General features: G+C 37.8%; 1 protein-coding gene across 1 annotated transcript; it reads left to right on the top strand.

Annotated features, from left to right (window-relative positions):
- Positions 1–2,519: 2,519 nt before the first annotated feature.
- On the top strand, positions 2,520–24,347 carry LOC122965730 (adhesion G-protein coupled receptor F3-like). Its single transcript, XM_044329918.1, has 18 exons — positions 2,520–2,714; positions 4,988–5,048; positions 6,337–6,349; positions 7,122–7,274; positions 7,507–7,659; positions 9,760–9,818; positions 9,970–10,028; positions 11,823–11,947; positions 12,555–12,782; positions 16,879–17,121; positions 17,318–17,458; positions 17,668–17,855; positions 18,941–19,129; positions 20,538–21,830; positions 22,470–22,511; positions 22,772–22,801; positions 22,885–22,961; positions 24,158–24,347. The coding sequence occupies exons 2-17, from the start codon at positions 4,995–4,997 to the stop codon at positions 22,951–22,953; spliced, it is 3,039 nt and encodes a 1,012-aa protein (XP_044185853.1). The 5' UTR covers positions 2,520–2,714; positions 4,988–4,994; the 3' UTR covers positions 22,954–22,961; positions 24,158–24,347.
- The last annotated feature ends 1,536 nt before the right edge of the window (positions 24,348–25,883 follow it).

Genomic DNA, 25,883 nt, shown 5'->3' with positions numbered 1-25,883 from the left:
CACACAATACCAACAATAATAACAATAACAATGATAATAATAATAGAGGTATGACTAATAATAATAATAGTAGGTGTTAGTGTCAAGCATCCAAAGGAACCTGTGAGATGAGAACGCACAAAAACTCCGGGGAAGAAGCCATGTTAGTAACATGCGTTAATGATACTTGAATGCATACAAATGGAGAAGGAGAGGAGGAAAGAGGAGCTCAAGAGCACAAGTAAGCCTACATTCTGGGAACAAAGTGTTCTAGTGGGATAATCTTTAAGATATGATGGAGCCTGACCACTGAGGCCTTTATAAGTGAGGAGAAGGATTTTAAATTCTTGTGCAGTATCCTAAAAAAAAAAAAAGGTTTGTTCCTGTAACAGCCAGACTATGATTTTATATCTTAAAAAGAGTTACAGGTCTGGTCTGGTCTGGTTTTAGGATATAATCAGTATGTAGCTGAGGCTGAAATTTCTCTGAGGTGATATCAGTACTGCTGTCACTTTAGACACTTTTTTTTCAGAAGAGGAAACAATATTTTAATGTTCCAAACTCAAATGAGTGGATAGAGGCGGGTAAAAAGATTTGGAACATATGTTAATACCACATACACATAATATGACAAATGCTCTACTAGTCAAATGTTCTGTTAGTCAAAATAGACTTGGGTCACAGCACAACTTGCACACCCATGGATCAGTTTATCAGTTGCACTGCAGAGTAGACCGGATCAGGAACAATACACTGACTGTCCTATTCAGCATGGGGTTATTTTTGTGTTGTTTGCCTTCATAAGGGCGTTGAGTCATTTGCATGACCTAATATGTACTCCTTCACAACAGTGCTAGTTGGTCAACAATGCATAATATATAACTATCAATAAAGGTGGACTCAAACACAGACACAGACAATGAATTAAATAATATAAACAGGGGTTTTTTTTGTAGGAATAAAGCAAAATGAGGATGGCTGGCAAGGCAGAAGGTAGACGAACTGGAGTAGATATATTGTTGAGTTGATGGAGGGCAGATGTGCAGGCTGGGCAGGTGAGGTAAAGGAGCCGCATTCAGGAAGGAGCCAGAGAGTACCAAAGAAGGAATACACACATACACACCACATACATACACTCAGAGACAGACAGACATGGGAAAACAGGAGACATAGGGGAAAAGGGAAACATATGGAAACACAAGGGAAATAACTGGAGGCACATCCGGGGCCGTGACAATATCCTGCTGCACTAATATGGCCGAAAAATGTTGACTGAGATAAATATTAATGAAAGGATAATGTTCACCACACAGTCTGGGTCTCCATGTGGCATAATATCCATAACATCCTGCATACTTATAAAAATGTTGAAATATAGCAACAGCCTACTATAGCTACAAAAAATCAGTCGTAGTGATTTATGACCTCCTCAGTACTACGTGAGTGAGGCCTATCAACAGCACAAGCCTGTGCTGTAGTGACTGGATATGTGGCATATCACTGAAAACACTAGTGAAATATTTATTCAGGCTTTCTCTTCCACATCCGCCCTCTCTTGGGTCTCAGCCAATGAGCTTGTAGATAATTTCTGTTCTAAAATTACAAATATTATTGATGCTGTTGCACCAACTAAGGTGAAGGTTGTCTCTGGTAAGAAAATCTTCATGATCTTGATGGAGAAATGCCACGTGCCACAGTAGTCACCCCTGAAATGTGAAAAGGCAGAGGTCTGTTGATCCCTGTAACTTTTCATATTGGCCTTCTTAAAAATATACGCCAGTACAGACCTTCTTACAGACACAGCTGTTTGTACCAGAGCTCAAAGTCTCCAAGGATCATTACGTCAGTTTTACTGCTATGCAAATATCAAACATGTTAGTTTGCTAACCTTAAGTAAATAAGGGATTATATGAAAATTAGACAAGAGACAGATGTTTCAAATATGCATGCACTATCTACAGCCAACTTCACTGCCTTCGATATGTTTTTCTCTGCCTGACTGTGACCTGACTTAAGTTGAGACATATTTAAATGACCAGGGAAGTGACTGATTGTTTGTTTCTCTCTGGTTGGCTTTGTTCCCTAAGATAGGAAGTGTTTAATATTTTTTACTTAAAAAATACTTTAACATGCATTTCTTCAAAGGTGACAGTCTATAGCTTACACACTGTAGTTTAATCCTTTCACTGTTGCCTGTTTTCTGATCTTCATTTCATATTCTAGTTTTGTGCTCAGAGTCTAATTTCCTTCTCCTATCACTGTACTTTTGCTGCTGCGAAAAACCCACATTGATTAATACTTTTATCTATTTATCCCATTACCTACTTATCTTGTTAAATCTTACACAGATCTGTTTGTGTTGCTGAAGAAAGGCTACCTGTGTTATGATTACCTTCAGCATAAACTTATATGTAAATGCTCTGTACATATGCTGACGTATCCGGCTGGCGTGGAAATATTCCATAAATGCAAATGGTCTTACATCACAAAGCCAGGACATCAGTCTCCCCCATAACACCTCCCCAACTTCACCATCACCACCTTTAATACACACACTTGCACACGTCCTTTCCAGTCTGACCAAGTCTTTCTGACGGATGTGCTCACTTTCTTTGACTCTAATTCTGATGCGCACCTCATAGATATGAAGTACAGTCGGATCCCTGTTTGGTAATTGCAACCAGGTTGATGGGGTAATCATCTGCTTTCTGTACAGTGCTGTGTGTGAAGCCAAGGTGAGAGCCTTTTATTAATGTATTTTTATTGTTTTTGAAAAAATAGGATCTAAGCAGGTACTTTATTTTACAAGCACTTAGCTTTACTGTAGACAGATTCATTCCTTATATTAAGGTTTTAGTGTAACACCTTAAAAAACATATGACTGACTTAATGTTAAATGTTGTAACAACCACTCCCTTACTTCCTCTACAAAGTCATATATCCTCTTAAGTCTAAACTGACTGAGTCTTGTTTAAATATGAGAATCCTGATTATTATTGTGTTAGAATCCTTCAACCTTTCATGTTAAAATGAAATTGTTGTACCATTCAGTGCAACATTTTACATGATACTCCTGCGATCAAGAACAGTCCAGTCAGTATTTTGCTAACAGGAGCATAGAACAGACAGTTAATACAACATTTTGGGTTATCATCAAGGTGGACTGCATGGAGATTTCTCAATTTACATGATTAAGTGACTTGACTGTGAAGAATCGAGTAAGTGAATGGGTGATTGACTCTTACTTTTATTGGGGAAAATTATTCTTAACCAAGAAATGCACCAGGTTGTACAGAGGGTATGAAAAGTGTTTTTTCTTCCTAGAAAATACAATAATGAATGTAAACAGATTTACTGTATCTAATCCCAAACATGAACAATTTGCTTCATAATTAAACACCAGCAATACATTGATTCTGAGCTCTAAAGTCTACTTTTGGAAGCTTGTGTGACAGTTTTATTCCCTATTATCACCTCTGCCAATCTCAACAGAAATGAACATTATAAGCTTAAGAAGTATTATTATTATTATTTATTTCATCTGAGTTATATAATATAATTATACCGGGTATGATTAAACAGTTCAATTCAATTTAATTTTATTTATATAACACCAAATCATAAAAAGTTATCTCAGGGCATCTCACATAGAGCAGGTCTAGACTGCACTCTTTAATTTACAGAGACCCAACAATTCCCCCATGAACAAGCACTTGGCGAGAGCGGCAAGGAAAAACTACCCTTTAACGGGAAGAAACCTCAAGCAGAACTGGGCTCTAGGTGGGCAGCCATCTACCATCAGTATAATAACAACAACAATAACAGTAACAACAATAACATTAATAGAGATATGACTAGAAATAATAGCAGTAATGGCAGGAGAAGGTGTCAAGGCAGGACACTCATGGAACCACGCCACCATCCCCACATCATCCCCGCAGCCATGGCCCACAACTCTGACTCTGGATTTTCCTGTGAGATGAGAAAGCACAAAAACTCTGGGGAAGAAGCCAAGTTGGTACCATGCATTAATGGTTCATGAATTCATACAGATGGAGAGGAGGAGGAGAAGAGAGGTGCTTATTGCCTCAAGTCCCCTGGCAGTTTAGGCCTATAGCAGTATAACTAAGAGCTGAACCAAGGCAAGCCTGGTCAGCCTTAACTGTAAGCTTTATCAAAAAAGAAAGTTTTAAGCCTACTCTTAAACGTAGAGAGAGGGTGTCTGCCCTCTGGACCGAATCTGGAAGATGGTTCCTCAGGAGAGGGGCCTTGCGCTAGTTTACCACCATTAAACCAACAAGCTAAAAGTCTATGGGTCTGGTAGAAGTCCCTAGAGGCTGCAATGCATACTACAACCCAATCGTTACATTAAAGTGTTGCTTTAAAGGTCCAGTGTGTAGAATTTAGTGGCATCTAGTGGTGAGGTTGCAGATTGCAACCAAGTGAAAACACCTCCCCTCCCCCTCTCCCACCAAGTGGAGAACCTATGGTGGCTGTGAAAATTTGCGAAAAATGTGAAAGGCCCTATCTAGAGCCAGTGTTTGGTTTGTCCTTTCTGGGCTACTGTAGAAACATGGCGGTGCAACATGGCAGCCTCCGTGGAAGAGGACCCACTCCCTAGGTAGACATAAAGGGCTCATACTAAGGTAACAAAATAACAATTATTCTTATTTTCAGGTGATTATACACTAATGAAAACATATTTATGAATATTACATTCCATTTCTGCCAAGTCCTTTCTGCTAGACTCCACTAAATTCTACACACTGCACCTTTAAATAAGCTCAAAAGTCCTTCATGAGTGTTGATTTAAGACCCGTGAAGCTGATATATCTTTGAGCAAATTTTAAACATTATGTAAACCCTTGATATGATTTGAGGTTCTCAAATGAGTGTAAGTACATTTACTTTATGTGCATTTGTAAGTGTGTGGATTTTGTATACATCAGTATTTTTGGTCTCTAAGTTGATGCTACTGTTGGTTAATCTGATATCTTTTTCCCACTAGAAATACAATGGATTCCAGGGTCTTGAAGTTTCTGATTGGAGCTCTGTACATCTACTGTCAGGTAATGATGCTTCTCAGTTTAATCAGTAATATATTGCTGGTCAGGATTATAGCTATGATTTTAAAAGAATGTTGTATAAAGTTCCCCACTTAAACATTTTTTAAAATTGTTCCTTTACTTGGATGTTTGAGCTTCACTGTGCAGAATGATGCACAGTACTGTCATTGCAACTGAAATATCAGCTTGTCTAGTTAGGTGGCAACTAAATACCAGAGACACAGTATCCTTTTGCAGTCCAACTGCCTTTACGTTCCTAAAGTGTATGCATATGGGCTCCCCGAGCTCTGCAGCAAGAGCAGCCCATTGGACAGTTCACAGAATCATTCTATACTTTCAGCCTCCGCCCAACACGACTGTCAACACAGGCACCTCGTGCGCAGTCATACTTCTCTGTCTGCAGACACCTGTTTCCTGCAAGATAATCAATAATCAATCCCTTGTTAACTATCTGCCTTCAAGAACACTGCGATCATCTGCTGCAGGTTTATTGGAGATTCCCAGTAACAACTGAAAGAAAATCAGGGATGCAGCCTTTGTCAGTAACACCCATAAACTGTGGAACACACCATCAATAAATATCAGGGAAGCCAGCTCACTAAATATTTTTAAAAGGAAGCTAAAAACTTATCTCTTCACTTTAGCCTTTAACTGGCTTTTGTCTCAGTCTGCTTTGCACTTATGCATTACTGCACAAAACCTTGTCTCTATTTATTCTTTCCTAACAGACTAGACATTTGCCTACATAAACAAGATGTCTCATGTCTCATCTCAGACATGTGTGATGTGGAAACTTGAAGCCTCCAGTATAGGAGACATCTTGTGTCCAGCAGCCCAAACTTTTGAAATTAGCAAGATTTGCATATTAATAGATTCTGGATTTTTAAATGTTTTTCTGTTGTTGTTGTTTTTTTCTTTGTTTTTTTTTGTTTTGTTTTTTTGTATGTGTGTAAAAACTACATCAGACACACAAATTATTATTCCAAGCAGAATATCTCTTATAATACATGTGCCTGAAGGGGATCTTTAAACTTCCGTTTTGTTCTTTTATTTTAATTATTTTAATTTTTTAATTTAATTTTTATAAATTATATCCTGATGCACGCAGTATTGAATGTTACATGTATGTAAATATTTTTATTAACTAACTTTTGTATGTATATTCATATTTGTTTTGTTTTATTTAAAAGTGTTTTGGAATAAATATTTTATATTGTAATTTGACACAAGATTGAATCACACCCATGACAGAAAGATTAATTCTGTTCTCTGCCTGTTCTTGCCATTGCAGGTCCATGCAGCAGGTGAGGCAGAAGATCATACATCACATAGAGCACTTCAGTAAAATACCTCAGAAAACTTCCACAGATCCTCAGCTAGGCCAGGATTACACTGGGAGACCTACCATCCACTGGAATTTAGATGGCAGACTCACGTTTAACCAAAAAATTAAGAAATAAAATAAAACTTTCCATTTTCAGAGTATACTATCCTATATGTCCACTATATGTATGTAACGTATACCCACTATCTATATCATATATATATATATATATATATATACCTACTATCATGTTCAGTCATGTCCTTCCATTTGACATCAGCTATTTTTAAATGCATTACAGTACATCTGTGTAGATGTATGTATTTTTACAAATATTTTTACCATATATATAGTCCTAATTACAATTACAAATTATGAACATTGTAGCTTCTTCATGAAATCATATAATTCTAAAGTGATATACTGTAATGTAACATATACTGTAGGCTTAATGTATAGTTACAGTGCAAAATGACATTTATGTCACATTTCTAAGAGATACAGTCACAGTTGACTGATGGTTAATCTGTTCCTGTATAATGTATGTTATGTAGGCAAACAGACCCTCAGCATTGATAGTACAATAAGGGAAACAGGGAAAACCTTTTGTCCACCATGTTTTGATATCTCACATACTAAACTAGTATGTTTGATTTGTAGCATCTCTAATGACAAAATAAAAAGGTGCTCTTGTATGCAATCCCTTTTCAGCTTAAAAAAATAACATGTTAAAATATCTCCTGTTGTTGTAGACGATGCATACAATGGTGAGCTGATGGTGGAGAGTAATGTCACACTGGAAATCGAGACCATCCTGTCAGCTTTGAATTCAACTGACATCCAAGTGAACGATACCAACAGCACTCCCCACGATGTGACCCTTTTAGACAGTGGAGTGATTTCAGGTATGTTCCTTAAGCAATTTCTTGTTTCTAGGTTTATCATTCCAAACAGTTCTTCTTTAATACAGTGAGGGGGAAAGGGATAGAGGTAGGGGAGATGCAACACAGCTCAGCATAGACCGCACAGTTGTAATATGAAACAAATTTATATTTCAGCTATAAGAAGACATTGGGGATGCTACATCTTAGAGTTTAGAAAAGCCAGAAATCTCAGCACCTGTGTTTCTTTTCCCAGGGTGCCTGATCGTTGGAAATCAATCCAATTGCAACTGCTCTGATGGATACATTTGGAGCAACGATGTGTGCTACACTGAAAAATGTTGCAGTGAATCTACATGCACACAAAACGTGTCGCACATCACACCACTCTGCATTGCCAAATTCCAAGGTAACGGTCCAGATGCATGATGAATTTTTGCCTTTGTACAATTTGTACCACTACTTTCTGGTGATGATTTCTGGTGATTTGTATGAGTGGAATAAGGATGGCTGTAACTTGATAGTTATACTACTGTGTTATTAGATTTTTGTATTTTTTATTCTTGTGTTGTGGACAATATCCCAGCAAACATTACGGTGTATGACCGCTGTCTGATCGTCCCCCCAACACGTCCCGTAATGGTTCAAAAATAGTTCCAAAATGAAGGTTGAACCAACATCTGGGACATTACCTGGCTCTCACCTGGTTGTCCTCCCTGGGCTTTCCAACAAAGTCGAAATATGTTGTTGCCATTATCAACAGGCCTTTATAGCTATTCTGTCAAAGTGTATGTATACGATATGCATTCTATTGCTTCCTATATGTCTAAATTAACAATTTATTATGTTCTAAAATAGTTGACGGTCTGACCTAGGCAGCTGCAAGACGTTTTAATGACGTGGCACTTTCAAAATAATCCTGTTCATCAGTAAATGATATGTTAAACTGTTGTGGAAATTTAAAGTTGAAATCAAAGAGAGCAAGTTGTCTTCCAGAGTTTTATTGCAATGAACAGAGTTCACATTTTCAAATGCAGATCTGCCACTTTGCTATAGGCTGAAAGAGATATTGTATGAAATTCAATAATCGTATTTGTACATACAGGTGTGAGTCACAGAGCATCCCATATTAGTCATCCTAACAGGTGTCTTTTGATTAACGCATAATGTTCCTTCTATTCATTCATAGCCTTATCTATCTCTCTCCCTTCGGTGGTTTCCTTCCCTGCCTCTGTCTACTGAGAAGTAAAAGTTGAAGGCTGAATCCCACAGCTCGTTTTTGTTAACTTATTCAAACTTGTCAGGAACTGGCAGTGGAACATGTTCACACAAGAGGCAGAGAAGGCAGACTATTATATTGTGCACTTAGCTGTAAGACAGTATAACACACTCTTAAGACAATAAACAGAAAAGTATAAGGGTCCATTTCAAAAATATTTGTAGAAACACACTGTGTTGATACTGACATGCAACAACATTTTATTAGGATAAACAAAACTGAGAAAAATGCTTATAGATAATCTAATTATTTGAAACTGTAAACCTTTTAATTACTTGTGATTCACTTCTCTCCAGTTTCCACTCGGTGCTGCAGTAGGCTAACAGTGCTTATTAGAACTATGTGAGGAGCCCAGATGCTCTAAATCACCTCTCATCAACAGGAACGTTACAGAACATATTTGCTAACATGAGAGAAAAGTCCTTCAACAAACTCACATAACAGCGTTATATCTGCATCGTTTCTGTCCTCTTGTGCTTGTTGCGTTTCAGACAACTGGTGGTTGCAAACGCTGCACATGTGCAACTCTCATCTCTTGTGGAGAGCTAGATGAATTCTCGCGAGGTGGGATGATGCTTCGCTCATGTCAAGCATCAATAAGACAGTTTTTCTTTAAATGTATTTTTGTTGGAAACCGGTGTCATGTAAATATCAAGAATGCAGAATGCAAAACTGTGTCCCAAAATTGTTTTTTTTTTTTTTTGGTGTAACAGAACAGAGGAATAAAACATCAATAAGACAAATTGATAAAGTTATGTGACTCAATAATAACTCCTTTGTTCAACTGATTTAAAAAGTTACCACATACAGTATGTAGCAGTAGACTACAGAGTAAATAAAAATTTTTAAAAAAGAATATGAAGTAGATTCCGCCTATACATTTATTCTTTGCGGAGAGGATGTCATTTTAGCACGTCCGCTCACAGCCAATTAAAGACACATTTAAACATTTTTGTATAAAAAAAATGAAAGAACTAATCATGAATAAAGGTATTCCACGATGAAATCTTGAGAAGGTCTTTTTGAAGTCAGGTCCAAGCGGAAAATAGCAACCAACAGGAGACATTGACTCTTGTGTACGCATATTTGTATTCAAAAGTTGTGCACACTTCAGTTAAATGGTGATTTTACTTGATTCCCATGATGTCATGTCACCATCCAACCAATGTTTGCTGGGATACAATGTGATATCAGAACTGACAGTAACGATAATGTTTACAATCAACACAGTTAAAATCAATGGATCAATTATGTCGAAATCCACCTGGGATTCATCCAAAACAACAAAGGTACATCTGCTTCTCATCTCAAATTTATACTGATATATTCCTGAAGATGTTTGATATTTAGTTTTTGTAATAACTCTATGTTTATATTCACATTTCTACTGTCATTACAAACATTCAAATGTAAATGATTTAATGTTCTTTCTTTTTAAAGCTTGAAACTGCCTTTAAAGAACTGAATGGCTTTGAGTCCCTGAATGTAACTCGTCAGAGGTATTGTACTTTGTAAACTTATTGATTTATTATTTTGAAGTTTCATTTATTTTTTGCATATACAGAGACTTCATTAAAAAAGGAAATAAGAGAAGAGTCTAAAGGAAAAAATATAGGAAGAGCAGGAGTTCCTGGTGGTTTTTGAGATCAGTCAGAATCTTAGCTGTCACAGGATTTCCCCACACACACTGGTGTGTACTATGGGTTTAGCTGAATATAAATGTTATTTAGTAAAGCACAAATTGTGGGTCTTTTTTACAAATATTTGTTTCGTACAAATATTTTAAAAATTATTTATTTCGGGGAAAAAAACAAACATGTCAAACACCAGCGCACAGGTCGGTTACATTGCTATCTCAGTCTCTCTCCTCTGATCTGGGGAGTCACATCCACCTGCTACATGACAAACATTTCCTAATATGGACATCACTCCTGGAATTTGGAGTGTTCGCCAGAGATAAAACTGAGGTACTGACACAAGCAAAGTGCTTACAAGGGACTCTCCATTACCTATTGTTCCACATCTCCTTTCCACAAGTTAGGTTGTAAAAAATAGGCAATAAATGAAAAGTGCAAAGTAAGAATCACCTTTGACGTTCTTCTCTACACGTTACACACTGAACTGTCTCTGTGTTATGGATGTATTAATAAGTAGAGTTCTGTCTGCACATTGGTGATGCATTCAGTTTAGGTCAGTAGTCAGCACAGTCATTTGCTTTGTAAGGTGGTTTATTCATAAACACTTATTTTAACACTTTTATATCCTAAAATTAAAAGCGTAATAAAATAAAAACTGGATTTTTACGCCTATTTCCATTTTTATTCGAATACAAGTACAAATGTAAATAATTTTGCTGCCTCAACAAATATAGATACAAATACAAATGCTGGCCTCTGCACATCCCTAGTGCGTACATGGCTAGCAAGTTATGGCTAACGTCTGTACAGTCTGTGCTTTACCTGCCAGTTTGGGACTTATGAACACAGACTGAAAAAACAATCCATTGGTGAAATTCACGTCACTTAACTAAAACTTGCGTCACGTCCTGTCTGAAAACACCTTAAACATGAGCATAGATCACTGTATGTGACGCCACCTTAAACTATCTGAACTGATGATATATTAGCATGTCAAGATCATGACATAACCACCTTAGATACTCAGTGATCCCTCCTCATGACTACATAAGTTTTGCAACCCTGTCTCTTAAAAATGACATTTATATATCTGTAAATGGTTTGGCTAAATACTTTTTTTTTTTTCTGAACAAATGTAATTTTGGATTTTGTTCACTGGCTACATTCTTCCAGTTCAGGAAATGTGGTCAGGGTGGATGATGAGTGTACAAAGCATGGGGCCTTTGGGTTCCTACATGAAAATAACATTTTCTTCCAAATTTATGTTGTCAGTCAAGGTCAATCACGCAGCACTGATGAAGCAGATTAGCTCAGTTTTTTAGTGTTAGACTCTAAACAAATAATACCTAAGAATGTTTTGCTGTTGCACATTAGTAGTAAATACACGTCATTCTTAGGAGACTCACTGGCCAATCAACACTCACCCAATCAACAACAGATAAATAAGGGACTGGTGAAACCAGTGCTTGCAAATGTTTTCACTATGATCAAAATAACACATTTATGAAATGTATGTCAATTCGAATATTGTATTTGAAGGCAGCAGTCTCATGTTGTAAGCATTTCAGTTGCATATCTCCTATTACTTTTATCACATACGGATACTTTCTGTTTTTAACCAGTCATCTTTCATTGATCCTCTCCAAAATCTTAAAGGCCAAGAAACAGCATTGTTGGTTTTGAGGCAGCTGTCGGCGTCAAATTTGAGACTTCTAAACTTCAAGGCATAGTGTCTCAGCTGGAAACCTCTCTTGCAGCTGTAGTTTTGGTCGAAACTGTAGGTCAGTAAAAATATATTACTGTTTTTTGGTTGTTGATTTGGATCATGATGATCCTTGACTCTGTAATTATTTCTTAGCTGCTGTAGTGCATGCTCTCTATAGACTAATATCTGCTGCTTTCTGTTTTGCAACATGACTATTTTTTTGAATAGTGAAAGTTTGGTTGAATATCTGGTCTTTAAAAAAACACCACTGTCAACACAGGGACAAGTGCATCTGGTGCATAATCAAAAGCTAATTTCTAATGTCTCTCCATTTTTGTCTGAGCCATGCTTATTGCAAAAAGACCTGGGTTATTGTGAACCGCAGTGAACAGCATCTTCTTGCAACTCACTAGAACAATCATAAGTGGTAACAAGTAAGATGAACGAACAATCGACTTATGATCTTGGTTTTGTCTAAGCTTTATCAGTTGTGGAAATAATAATTCAAGGCCATGGCCATATTAAATTAAGATAAACTGATAAAATGGAAAGAGCTGCTCTCTTGAACAGGCAGATGAATCTAGGGACTAATGGACTTAATGACATCGCTACATATGACAAGCTGTACCTCCTACTCCTAGCCTACTGTGTCACTATGTATTAATATTACCTTTTCCACACAGGAATGGTCACCATAGAGGCCCCAGAAACAACACAGTACTTGTCCAGCCCCACACTGAAATGCACTTTAGAGGAGGAGACGGACAGAGCTGGCTGGAACATGAGCACGAAGCACGAGCGCTTTGAGCTCAACAATGGCACTGTGGTAAAACTGAATGAAAGATGTGCCACACAGGAATACAAGTCTTGTGTGTCTGTTACACTCCAGGGGGTGACAAGCTTGTGGACAGGCAAGTACAGTGGTTTCACATTTACAAATCTTGCTTAAATTGAAGTCTAACTGAAATCAGTAGAGATGAAAGCAGCACATCCACGTACTTTTCCCTTGTGTCATGCCCCACCCCTTTTTTGGGTGAAAGCAGTCCCTCTAATTTGACTGGTGGTAAAAGCAAATTTCAAGGTCTTTGCCAATTTAATAGCATAAAATAAGAAACCGTATCGCTTTTTAGGTATTAGGATCCCAAATCCTATAGCCAGTCAAGCAAACAGTTCTGTCATTGCCGACCAACAATCTGTGTCGTTATATAGAAAAAATTAAATAAATAGGGGTTGATGAGTGTCATCACTAACAGCTGAGCTAAAGTAACTAGCAGATCTGAATAGCGTGTAAACAACTGTGGGATTTGCAAGAAAGTCACTAAAAGAAGGAGACAGCTATGACTGCTTGAGCAGAACAAATGTAACTTTAAATGTATAGCTGCTGTAAAGAAGAATATAGCTAAATCAATGGGGTTCAGAGCAGCAAAAACGCTATCAGTAAGGGACTGTTTATTTATCAGAGGGAGGGGGGTGGCTGAGGTGTGACTTTGTTTTTGTTTTTTTCTCCCCGGAGCTACAAATATTTTTCCTTGAGCCTCCCTGAGTGACTGGGGGAAATGTATGACCCTACCTCCACCATAAATAACCATATTTTATCATATTCACACCAAAGGTAGGTAGAATTGGAGAAAATAAAAAGCAAAGGCTGACCCTTTCCAACCATTACATTTAATAGTGAACCGTGACTCTTAAACCTTGGCCCTCTGACCCCCTTTCCCTTGTCAGGAAAACAGGAAAACTACCATCCCGACTTACTGTGTCTCTCTTATAGTACTGCAAAAGTTACCTATGACAATTCCAGCTCTGAAACAAAAATAAGATACTAACTTAGTCCAGCCAATGTAACGAGCAAGCAACACGGAGGGAATCAAAGTTATCACCAAAACAAAAAACAGCTAATTTCTTATGACAGCCACCCCTCCTACCACACAAAACCAACAACATTTAATAAGCCTACATATCACACACACACACACACACACACACAAATACACACACAGCCAACATTAGTAGCATGTGCATATTTTTCATATTTTTCAAAATTAACTAACATACAACAGTGGCAGCAGTAGCCATAATAGTATCAGCTGGCACGGCTGCCGTTATTAGATTTTAAAAACGTACCCTTTGATGATCGCTTTAACCCTCCTGTTATGTTCATTTGTCAGGAACAGCAATGGTGTTCCCGGGTCAATTTGACCCAGTGCATGTTTAATTATCCAAAAGATGTCCGAAACCAAAAAAATCCTAACAAGCAGTGTGAATATTTCATTACTAACTCCATTACTAACTATTCTATCAATATTTAGTGCAATGGCATTCCTTACCTCTAACAGGTAATGGTTCAATTAGGATAATTCACTTGTTTTTCATTAAAAAAAATGCATGTTCAAACTTTTTTTTAAATGTTTCACCACTTTATTGCTTTTGAAAGACCAACAAATGATACACAATAGTTTTACATAACATTGAAACATAACATTTAAATTTTGTTTTACATACATGCACTGTTTGTGACCCAGAAATGGACAAAATCGCAATACAACAATATAACAGACAAGCAATCGCAATCTGAACGTGTGTGTGTGTTTGTCTAGGTGTGTGTGTGTGTGTGTGTGTACATCTACACAGCACATGTCACCACACTGTGCTTTGTGCAAATGAATTTTACACATTTCACACAGGTCATGCTTGTCTTGTCATCATCAGATGGCCTGCAGACCTGGTACCTCTTCCTCTTTCTTTTCCCCTCAGCAGCAACCTAGAAACAAGAGGACGATGATTACTTTTCTATGGTGTCTTTTTGCTGATCCCAAGACACACACAACACACTCTCATATACTTATACACACACATGCACACACACCACACACCACATACACACACACACACACACACACACACACACACTTACTTACCTCACGCACTGGTGTAGTACTTGGTGCAGTCCTCTCCTGGATGTCCCTCACCGTGGCTGCAGCGGCTGGGACTGGATTGGACCAGGGACTGTCATCCTTTTGCTTCTGCTGCTCATTTTGTAAAGGTTTGCCTGACAGAGTGTAATGTTGGTAGGACTCCCATGCAGAGAATCTTTTATATGTTTTGCCCCTCCCCTGTTGAGTGTCCACTGAATGTGGGTGGAGTTTTCCCGCGAGAACATAAATGGTTCTCGTCAAATATCATAACACCTGCACCTGTGTGTGTGTGTGTGTGTGTGCTCTGTGTGTGTGTGTGTGTGTGTGTGTGTGTGTGTGTGTGTGCGTGTGCTCTGTGTGTGCACTGAGTGTGTGTGTGTGCTCTGTGTGTGTGTGTGTGTGTGTGTGTGTGTGTGTATGTGTGAGTGATTGGGATGAAATATGTCTCACAGTTGCAAAGAAAAAAATAGTCTGACATTTCTGACACCCTTTTACCTCCAGTTTGACTGCTGGGTCAAATTGACCCGAACAGTATCTATATGATATAAACATGCAGGGGGTGGTTGCAAATATGTGAGATGAACCATTTTCATATTATATGTTGATTACACTAATTAAGGCAAGCAGAAGAAGTTTCATACTGAAAAAATACTTTTAACTATTTTTCCTAGATCTTCAAACTTTAAAACGGGTCAATTTAACCCGGAACATAACAGGAGGGTTAATGTAAGTTACTTGAAAACGAAATTCTGGAGTTGAAAAAGACTTGGTTTTCTGCATCAAATTAGCTCTGGTGAAGGTCTTCCTTCGCAGATCAACTCCAACTTTTCATTAAAAGTTAATCTTGAAAAAGGTATGGATAATCCTCACTAGCCACGGATACTCCCAGCTTGTTTATCTGTTTTTGCCCGCTAGTTTGTGATCTCCATTTCAGTGTGCCGGTGCACTGCTCAACACGTAACGGCGAAGGCCAGGAAAACTGTTTAAACTATGTGTTTAAATGGAGTGTAATCTGCCTGTAATCTGTGTAATCTGTCAACCAGCAGCAGCAACCACGTAATTATCATCTGACAAAACAAACAACAATGTTGGCCTATAGGACAAAAGCCACAGTAGCTTTCTTAGCTGACAAATAACTGCTAGCATCGACAGTAATGTTCACAATATGATTTTATGTAAACCTATCTCATTAATCTTCTTTGACTTGTTTGTGTTTGTACGGAACATGTAGTCATGGTGGTGTTAACCTCGCTGAAATTTTGGAGGCTGATCTGGCATATCTGATGGCTACGATAACTGTCAAATGGTGTGAAGACGCCGCCTACTCGGTGCAGCACAGGTGTCTCGGCATTGTAATGGTGCGGACCCATTCACAGCGCAAAATGGGCCGAACTCATCATAAAATAGTGACAACAAAGCCCACCTATTTAGAGGGAAGATATGGTTATGATTGGTCAATTTTACTGGCATTTGAATTACTTGGCCCTCTGTAAAATTATAGCTTGACCACCAATCACAGAGCTGAAAGCAGCATTGTCCTCCCTGCAACTATGGACATGCAAAATTCTGATAGGCTGACAAAAAATTTAAATTGGGATTTCCTTGTTTTTTCATTATTTTCTATGTACTGCTCTTTCAGTGTACTATCAACATTCACCACTATGACTTCTAACATTATAGCTGTTGACTTTAGTATCCTTAACTAACCTGTGATGAAGTGTTTGCCACAGACATAAATTATCCCAGAGTTTACCATTTTCATAATCTCTGCAGATGGCTTGAAGCCACAGATCTCTTCTTTACTGTTCTTCACTCTTTGGGGAGGTAAACTGGGTTTTTTTATCGTTTGATGTGCAAAATGTGACGCAGCAGTTTTTAGGTATGTGACTTCTAGTTTTTCCAATTTGGCACCCTTGCAGCACTTGTTTTCACCCAAAAGGGGACGTGGTAATTCTGTTGACAGGGAAGTGACTTATGTCTGCTTTCAGAAATAAGTTATAATATTATTATTCATTTTTCTGTTTTGATAACAAATTTGTGTTCAGTATGGCCCAATTTCATCCAGTGTGAATTATCTACATGTTCCCTGCAGGTATATATGAGTGTGGATTCACTAATGGGTCAGTCAGGCATACAGCCAAGACACAGCTGAGAGTGTCACTCCTGCCTGATGAGATCGACCTGAATATCAATCCTCTTACTGTGGACTGTTCGGATAGGGAGGACAGTGAGAATGTTAACGTGAATGTCACTGCCACCATCTTAAACAGCACAGAGAGCTTTGATGTTTGGTGGAGCTACAGGGGTAAAGGGAAAAATAATCTAGTGAATACATGTAAGACAAAACTTCACTATCTCCCAAATCTATCGATCCTCCCTCCTTCCTTCTTTCTGTCAGCTGTAGTACAAAACAGCCCTACTTAAACTGAAACATAAACACAAATTGAAATTCACAATATTCCTGCAAAATGTATGTAAAATCCACAACCAACAAAAATAACACTGAAACTAATATCTCTCTTTCTCTACAGCTGATGGGGATTACCTGGTCTACTCTTTCACAGCTAATATCAGTTGCCAGAAATCCAACGCCTCACAATACGTGAATGTCACTTTTAAAAACACAGTTAATCAAAATAAAAGTGCACGCGTGGATATTCCAGTAATCTACAGTACGTGATTCTGTGAAGAATTGTAAATTCCAAATTTAGTAATATAGCTTTTAATCGTTTTAACATGCTTGAATTTCAACTTAGTCTATGTTTTGACATGATGATTTCCCAGAGTCTCATTAATTCAAAATTTTACTTTGTTTATATTTACATTTATTTGGATTTGCTTCTCTTACATCAACTAATGATTCCCTACATTGTTCTCCAAGAGGGTGAAACATTTTGTGAAAAGGATGAGTTTTGGCCAAACACTCCAGCTGGAGACACAGTGATTAACCGAACATGCGAAGAGGGCAGGGTTGGCTATAAGTCACGCACTTGTAATGGCAATACCTGGCAGGACGTGTTCTTCCACTGCGTTGATCAAGAGTTGAAAACAGTTACAAAATCAGCAGACGTGAGTAAAGCATTAAAGCTTATAGCACTGTGTGACTTTAGGATTATAAGGTTCATTTTTTTTTTTTTTTAAATCAAAAATTAGTTATTCACATGGCAATATTCTAAAATTATTAACATTTTGTGTAAGTGTATTTTACTTCAATGCATTAATTACCTTGATTAGAAAAAAGAAAAGGTCAGGTAAAGTTCTGTCCCCTGTGTCATTCTCTAACTTGGTTCTACAAGGTTTTACCTGCAATGTATGCAAGAGGACCAATCAAGTTCTGCCTCTTTACTGCGTTACCTCACTGCTCTGTGACTAGGGTTAAGTTAGCTGAAAAGAACATTAAAACAATGCTTGATCTTAAGTCTTGAAACCTCAAAATGAATGGTTTTATCAAAAACACTATGAATTACACTAATGCAAATGCCAACTGAATTGTGAGCCATTTTTTAAAATCTTTTAGGCTAAATCTTTTTTCCCATAAGCTACCATAATAAAAAAACTATCTTGCTAATGTTAATCACACAGCTCATCCTGTTTGTTTGAAAGATTTAATGTTATTATCAGTTACTGTGACTACTTCAGAGATTATCGCAATGAGATACAACAAAGGAACGTGAGATAAATTCAGGCCTCTAGCTGCTAATTGCTGAACATTTTAGTGATCAGATGCTAACTCTACTATGCAGCTACTGAATTGAGTTTGTGTCTACTCTGTTTCACCCAGCTGGCCAACAGATGGTGCATATACAGTGCCCCACTGTCTACAAAGCTTAATTCAGAGTCAGCAAGTTTCATAAATTATTATTTTTTTTACATTTGAAACGAGCAAATAAATTAGTTATTACTTTTTAAGCTTTGTGATGTCAACTAATGGGGGGTAAAAGGGGGGCAGGAGACAGTGCCAAAAAACTAATAAAACAAAAGTGATTGGGTGAGGTAGCAATCAAGAGCTGACACAAAAGAGGCTGTTCAGATTGCAGATGGAACCTTATAAGTCCAAGATCATTACTGTTAAGACACTATCAACATTTTGTGTCTGGATGTAATTTGTGTGCTTTTGTTCACTGATTTTTGTTTTTTTTGTTTCACCTTTCTAGAACTTTAAGAAGGGACTAGGGGCTTCTCAGGAGGCGGCCATGGATATATTTGGAGGACTTAAGAACAGCTCTACAACTAATTCAACTGATTCAAGTGGCATTATGGCCGACCTTAGCGCCTCCATCAACATTTTAAGTGTTATGTCCAGTGCATCAGTAAATTTTGCCTTAGAAGACAGTGTAATACCTGTAAGCCCTTGTCAATTACTATTACATTTACTGTAATACATGTGCAGTTATGAACTTGAAGTTTCATTCTTGACGTTGGACACAGCAGTATAAAAAAAAAAAGATTAACACAAGGTCTGCCTTCCTTGTTGTTTCCAAATCTTTTAACCACATCTCATGGCTGTCCTCTGCTAACGGAGTTCATACCTGCCGACATTTAGGTTTAAAAAGACAGGATTTTTTTTTTCGGGGGGGACGGGGAGGAGGGTGTTAATGGATGAAGTGAAAGAGTTGACGACAACTCCGCTCATTAGTGTAAGTGCAACAAGACTGTCGCAAACCACCTGTTCAACAAGCATAAACATGTAGAAAAGCATATGGGACACTGCGGGCAAAGCAGGTGGAAATATGCTTTTCTACATGTTTATGCTTGTTGAACAGGTGGTTTGATGAAGTTGGGACTAGTGGTTAAGGTACCACAACACATATCCCACACAGAAACTGAGAAATATCCCTTTGATTTGTATCACTATGAAATCAAGAGATTAATGGGAGAAATTACCAAACGGGGGCACAGCAGGAGAAAGAGTTAAAAATAGGGAGACTCCTGGGAAAATTGGGAGTGCTGGCAGGTTGGGAGTTGCTCAGTTGTCATGGAGATGGTTTAGTTGTCACCACAACAGAATAGAAAGTGAACAGAACAATACATGCCCAGAGAGGAAAACTGGAGTGCAGTATGCTCGATCTCCTTTGTTATCATGTGACAGAAATTTCATACTTAGGTCATATGACAACTAAACCATCTCAATGACAACTGAGCAACACCATCCACTTTGGAAGGCTCGGCGATTTGGTTGAAAACTTTGGAAAGAAGTCAGACCTTATTTTTGTTTAAATGTGTAGTTTCGGTTTTATAGGTTATGTTTCAAATGTGCACTTACAAATGAATACTGGTGAAGTTTTCATAAAGCTCTATGCCCTCTAAAATTGTACATCATTGACACATTGCACATTTAAAGTATGAATTAATCTTATATGAGCTAAGAAAATCAGTGGCCCAATTGTGGCTGTTTGTCAGACCATGTGTCTGTTTTCTTTCACCAAAGTAACAAATTCACTCTGGCCCATATATGGCTGCAAAATTTGTCTACTGGTAAGTTTTAGGTGAATGGACTTGTGGATGTGCTGCTGAGAATCTGCTCCAGTTAGTACCTCTTGAACTAGCTTCAGATCCATTTAGCTAGATTATCCTGAAATTTATCGACTGGAGGTGATTCTCAGTGAGTCCAGCATGAGTCTGGAAACTGCAGGTGTTGGACAACTTGGCTACCTTGCCTGGGTTGTTGAAAAATTCAATTGAATATTGTCCTGTACCAATAAAATATACCATAACACTGATTTTCTCTTTTTTTCCATTCTTCTATTTCAGGATTTTGTCAACGCAGCAAGCAACATGTTGAACAGGACCTGGGATGTGTACAACAAATCTGTTATTCAGAACTTGTCATCAGATTACCTTCTGTCTGTGGAAGAGATGGTGAAGAATATCAAGATTAACATGACCAATGAATTCAACAGTCCAAATCTAGACCTTAAATTCTGCTCAGATAGCAGCTGTAGTGTGTTTGACATTGATGTGAATCTGGACAAAACCCTCGGAATGATAAGAACTGTTGCCGTGAAAAATCTAACAGATAAATTGTACAACAACTTCCAGGAAAAAAATACTACCAGCCTCTTATTATCGGTCACACTGGAAGACAACAATGATTCACCTTTAGAAATTAGAATGAACTTCCCTAGCGAAGAGGGAACTAAACCTTTGTGCGTCTTCTGGAACACCACAGCGAGGGGGTGGTCGGATGAAGGATGCTCTACCAACATTAGTGACGGAAACCACACACTCTGCGTGTGCAACCACTTGACTGCATTCTCTGTCCTCATGTCCAAGAGTGATACATCTGATGAAATCCTACATATGATTTCAGTTGTGGGCCTGGGTGTGTCCATCTGCTCCTTGCTGATCTTCCTCATCATTGAGGCTCTGGTTTGGTCAGCTGTGGTCAAGACAAACCTTTCACATTTCCGTCACACAGCCATGGTTAACATTGCTTTGTTCCTCTTGCTCGGTGACAGTAGTTTCTTGGCTTCTTCCTATCCTGAGATTCTCAGTGACACCTGTTGTTTAGTTTTGACCATATGCAAACACCTCTTTTTCTTAGCCATGTTCTTCTGGATGCTGTGCTTGAGTGGCATACTTGTCCATCAGCTTATCTTTGTCTTCAGCCCAGTGAGGAAAAGAGCCTTCATGTTCTTCTCCAGCATTGTGGGCTACGTTTGCCCAATCCTAATAGTGGGATCCAGCTATGTGTACTACAAATACACCAACCAGCCCTACCATGATAAGAAAAAATGTTGGCTAAATTATAAAAAACCCTTGGAGGGATCCTTGCATGCTTTCGTCCTTCCTGTGGGAACTGTAACTTTGACAAATCTCTTCTCCATGGTGGTCGTCATTCTTACTCTGTTGAAGTCCTCAGTACCTGATAGCACCAAGACAGATGACAAGGCGACAGCCAAAAGTATCCTTAAAGTGGTGATCTCTCTGACCCCTCTCTTTGGAGTAACATGGGCCATTGGCTTCATTGGGTTCATGTTGGATGGAAATGATCCCATTTCAAAAGTTGTTAATTACAGTTTCACCATCCTCAATTCCTTCCAGGTAATTTGAAAGCAACCCACACACCAAACAGAATGTCGATATTAGGGATGCACCAATCCAACTTTTTTGCCAATACTAATTCTGATTCCAGCAACTCCCAGTTCCCCATCTGATACCAGTGCTTACTTTTTCCCAAATTTAAAATCTGTAAACCTCACTGCCTAGATTTCATTGGAATCATTTTTATGTAAGATAACATGAGGCAGCCTGTTGTGGCTTAATGAATGTAATTAATAGTGGACACACTTTATGAAAATTGAATTTTATGAAATTGACAAAGAAACTGTATGTGAACTAATGTGAATTGGTCATTTCATGGTAGGGCTTATTAAGGTAAGTATTGGCTCAATACCAATCTGATCGGTGCATCCCTGGTTGATATTGTACTGTACATGTCATCATGGTTTAACCTCCACACCCTTCCTGTAGTTTTCACTGACTTGTATCAAATTACTTCCTGCATTGGTACAAAATGTTGTCATTGATCACAAATTGCTAATGCAGAATGAGAGTTGAATATGAAAGGAATTGAGAGGAGTAATGGTATAAAATGTGCTATATATTTTTGGTTTTTTTTTTCAAACAAAAGTATCTGCATAAAAACAGAGTTTGAAACCAATTACACTTGCTGTTTTGCAGGGCCTTTTCATTTTGCTAATGGGCTGTTTAACAGAGGAGAAGGTAGGTTTGTCATTTTATCAATGAGCAGATGTTCAGTTTCACACCGTGGTGGCCAATGCGATATTTTAATCTTGATTTACAATAAGCAGAACCAAACACTGCATCGATGACTTAGTGGTGAAATTCTTATCTGTGCAATGGGAGGCATGTGATGCCAGGTGGGCCATCAAAAAAGGCACATTTTGTGCACTAGGGCACAAAAATGTTACTCAGTAATTATGTTGTAATATTTGAACGTAACATATTTGTATTATTAACAGGTTCGAGAGGAACTGATAAAGCTTGTAACGGTAAGTTTACGAAATACATCTATCTATAATTAAACAATAAAATGAAGAAAACATTTCATAACTCTGTTTGCTTCTACCCTCAGGCAAAATCAAAAGGACAAAGTGGAAGCATGACGAAGTTGAATTCAACCACCTACACAAAAGACAAATGAAGACAGAGGTCAGTCTTATATTATTTGATTAATAGTCTCCCCTTTACTTGTGTCCATGCATTTGCTGTATCTTCTATTATACAACATTTAAAGCATCACATTAAAGAAAATAAGTAGAGCAAGACTCAAAGTAAGAGTCTTAAAAAGATGACTGCTTCTAATCTGTAACAAGACAAGACAATTGGGTGTCATTTTATTAGTCAGTTTTATATTTTCATCAGAATGCAAGAAAGAATATCTCATATCTACATCTGTTTGTTATGCTATTTTACTTAAAGATCACACTGGAAACCCTGTTTATGTTTAAACAAGAGTCTGCAGTCATGCTAGCTGTGTAGTCATGCTGCACAGCTGTGTTTTGCTGAATGCTAATGTCAGCATGCTAACATGCTGTTGTTAAGCACGTGAAATGTTAAACATGTTCACCATCTATTAGGGTAACATTCCCAAATAAGCATTAAACACCAAGTACAACTGAAGCTGATGGCAAGTATTTCGTCATAAACCAAAGTGAATCTAGATGCAAAGTTAAGCCAATGTTACCAATGTTATTACAATTAATCATTTGGGTAAATGTCCTTACTGCATTTCATGGCAATCAATCCAATAACAGACATCTCATTCAAAACCACAACCACTCAACCTCATGGTGGCACTAGAGAAAAAGGCAGGAGATCTCTAAAGTTATTAGGAACCATCATGAATGTCTGTACTAGATTAAGTGCCAATCCATCCAGTAGATTTTCATATTTGAAAACCGTCACCTGATAATGACAATAGATGGCAGGTCAGTGGATCACCAAAGTCATTCATATTCATCCTCTGGGGACCACAAACATCTGTACCAAATTTTACCGCAATCCATTCAATAGTTGTTGAGATATCTCAGTCTGGATTAGTTTGGACTGACCAATTGCTAGCCCTAGATCCATGCTAAAGTGGCTAAAAATATATTGTTATATGTCATTATATATCCACCATGTTAAACTTTAAAAATCTATGAATCTTTTTAAATAATTTCATGTTGAATGAATCAGGACACATACAGATTTTGAAAGATTAGAAGTGGCAACATTTCTCATGATTCAAATGTTCCCTTATTTTGTGTCAGAAATGCAAAGTTTGTACACTTCCAACTGTAAAATAGTGAGCTAAAACTTTGTTGGTGTGTGAATCCAGTCTGTCTGTCATCTCTCCATTTCAGACTGTGAAGACGGACCAAGAAGAAGGAAACAGCAACTCACACATGTACTATGCAGCTCCATTTACAGCCACATCTTAGTGTTTGCTTTGTATTAGACTATAGTTCCTGGGCAGTTTAGTGAAGCTTATAAAACACAACAGATTTTGATAATATTTTGTGATTTGATTGAAAACCATTATTGTTAATAGTAGTAATGTGTAATTCAAGGTTATGTATACATTTGCATACCATTATTTTCTCAAGGGGAGAGCAGATGCAGATTTTTTTTCAAGTGCTACAGAAGTCAAAGTCAGTACTGAACTGTCACTGTATATCTTTGAGGAGAGGCTTTAATGCATACCAACTCAAACCACTTAATTAGATTCTGGATGGACAGATTGTATTTGCTGACTGTATGTAGAACAAAATAGATATTCTAAGATCTCTTGCTGGGTTTGATCCTTTTATTTAACTGGAAAATTTGTAGATTTACACTGTTTGGCATAAACGATAACCTGTACTATAATATGTGTGTATAACTACTATATGTATCTCAAAATATATAATGAAATAAAAACAAGCAATATTGATTCCTAAGAAGAAGAGACAGACTTGCCTGAATTCATAGTCATATTGAATGTTTTTATCTTATGAAATAAGAGTTGTGTTGAATTTATATTTGAATATGTTTCTGAAGGTTTAATCTAATCGCATAAGTGTTAACTTTAATCATATATGGATAAGAACATTAGATAGGAAGGCACTTTGAATGCTTGAAGTTATAGAAGTAATGAAATAAATATGTTGAATGTATATTTGTTTCTGAATGTTGTGTTAACCTCACAGAATTACTTCTTTAACTCTGTTACTCACTCTATTACAGCAGCACCGTTATTAATCAGAAAATATCATGAATTACTTGAACATTATGAAAAGAATGTGTTTACAACTTTGTTGTGAAAGAGTAGGCCACAGTGACTTGAAGTGTGATTTTTGTGTCTAAAAACTACACTTCCCAAAAATTCCTTTATTTCAGAAGATCCAGGTTGCAGACACCAGCTGCACCTAAAGTCCCCTGAGAACAAAGAAATTGAATATTTATCCACAATTCAGCGTGAAAACCTTGAAACACACTTTTTTTTTTTTTTTTTTTTAACAAATTCTAAAAAGGAAAGCTAAACCGAACTTAGTTGAGCTGGCCTCCAAAACTCTCTGTCACACCCTGCCTGGACTTGGTGTGTTTTTTGGTCTTTTTATGTTCTTGTGTTCTGTGAGGTCTCCTGGTTTGCATTTCTGTTTAGTCCCTTGGGTCTTATGGGTTTTCTTGTTATATTTGGGTGGTGGGTTTGGACTGCCTTTTGTTTAGCCTGGTGTGTTGTATACTTTAGTTTAGGTTCATGGTGGTTCTTGTACAGGTTGATGTGGGTTTTATTTAGAATATCGTGTTTTCTGGGTTTTGGTTTTGTTACTGTGTTTCCCTTGTGTGTTCATGTACTCCTCCTCACCTGCCCTGCTTCACCCTTGCTAGCCCTGCTCTGCTCTGTGTCTTCCCCACACCTGCCCTTTATCAGTCTCATCAGCCCTGCCCTGCTTCCTGTGTTTCCCTCAGCCAATCACTCCCAGCCTGCCCTTGTGTCTCATCATCTGTTCACCATTCCCTGATTAGTTTAGTCCGTATTTAAGGTCTGGTTTTGAGTTGAGTCTTTGTTGGATCATTCGTTTTGTTTCGTCTGCTAGTTCTGTTTAG

This window comes from Thunnus albacares, chromosome 16, assembly GCF_914725855.1.
Source record: "Thunnus albacares chromosome 16, fThuAlb1.1, whole genome shotgun sequence".
Lineage (NCBI taxonomy): Eukaryota > Metazoa > Chordata > Actinopteri > Scombriformes > Scombridae > Thunnus > Thunnus albacares.
Note: the sequence above shows the minus strand (reverse complement) of the source record. Positions and strands in the feature narration are given on the sequence as shown.

Bases quoted from the DNA above. Each gene is read 5' to 3' on its own strand.
- LOC122965730 (XM_044329918.1), top strand. From the start codon at position 4,995: ATGGATTCCAGGGTCTTGAAGTTTCTGATTGGAGCTCTGTACATCTAC. The intron at 7,660-9,759 runs GTAACGGTCCAG...CAATCAACACAG, and splicing joins CTGCATTGCCAAATTCCAAG to TTAAAATCAATGGATCAATT. The intron at 10,029-11,822 runs GTATTGTACTTT...AAAATCTTAAAG, and splicing joins CTGAATGTAACTCGTCAGAG to GCCAAGAAACAGCATTGTTG.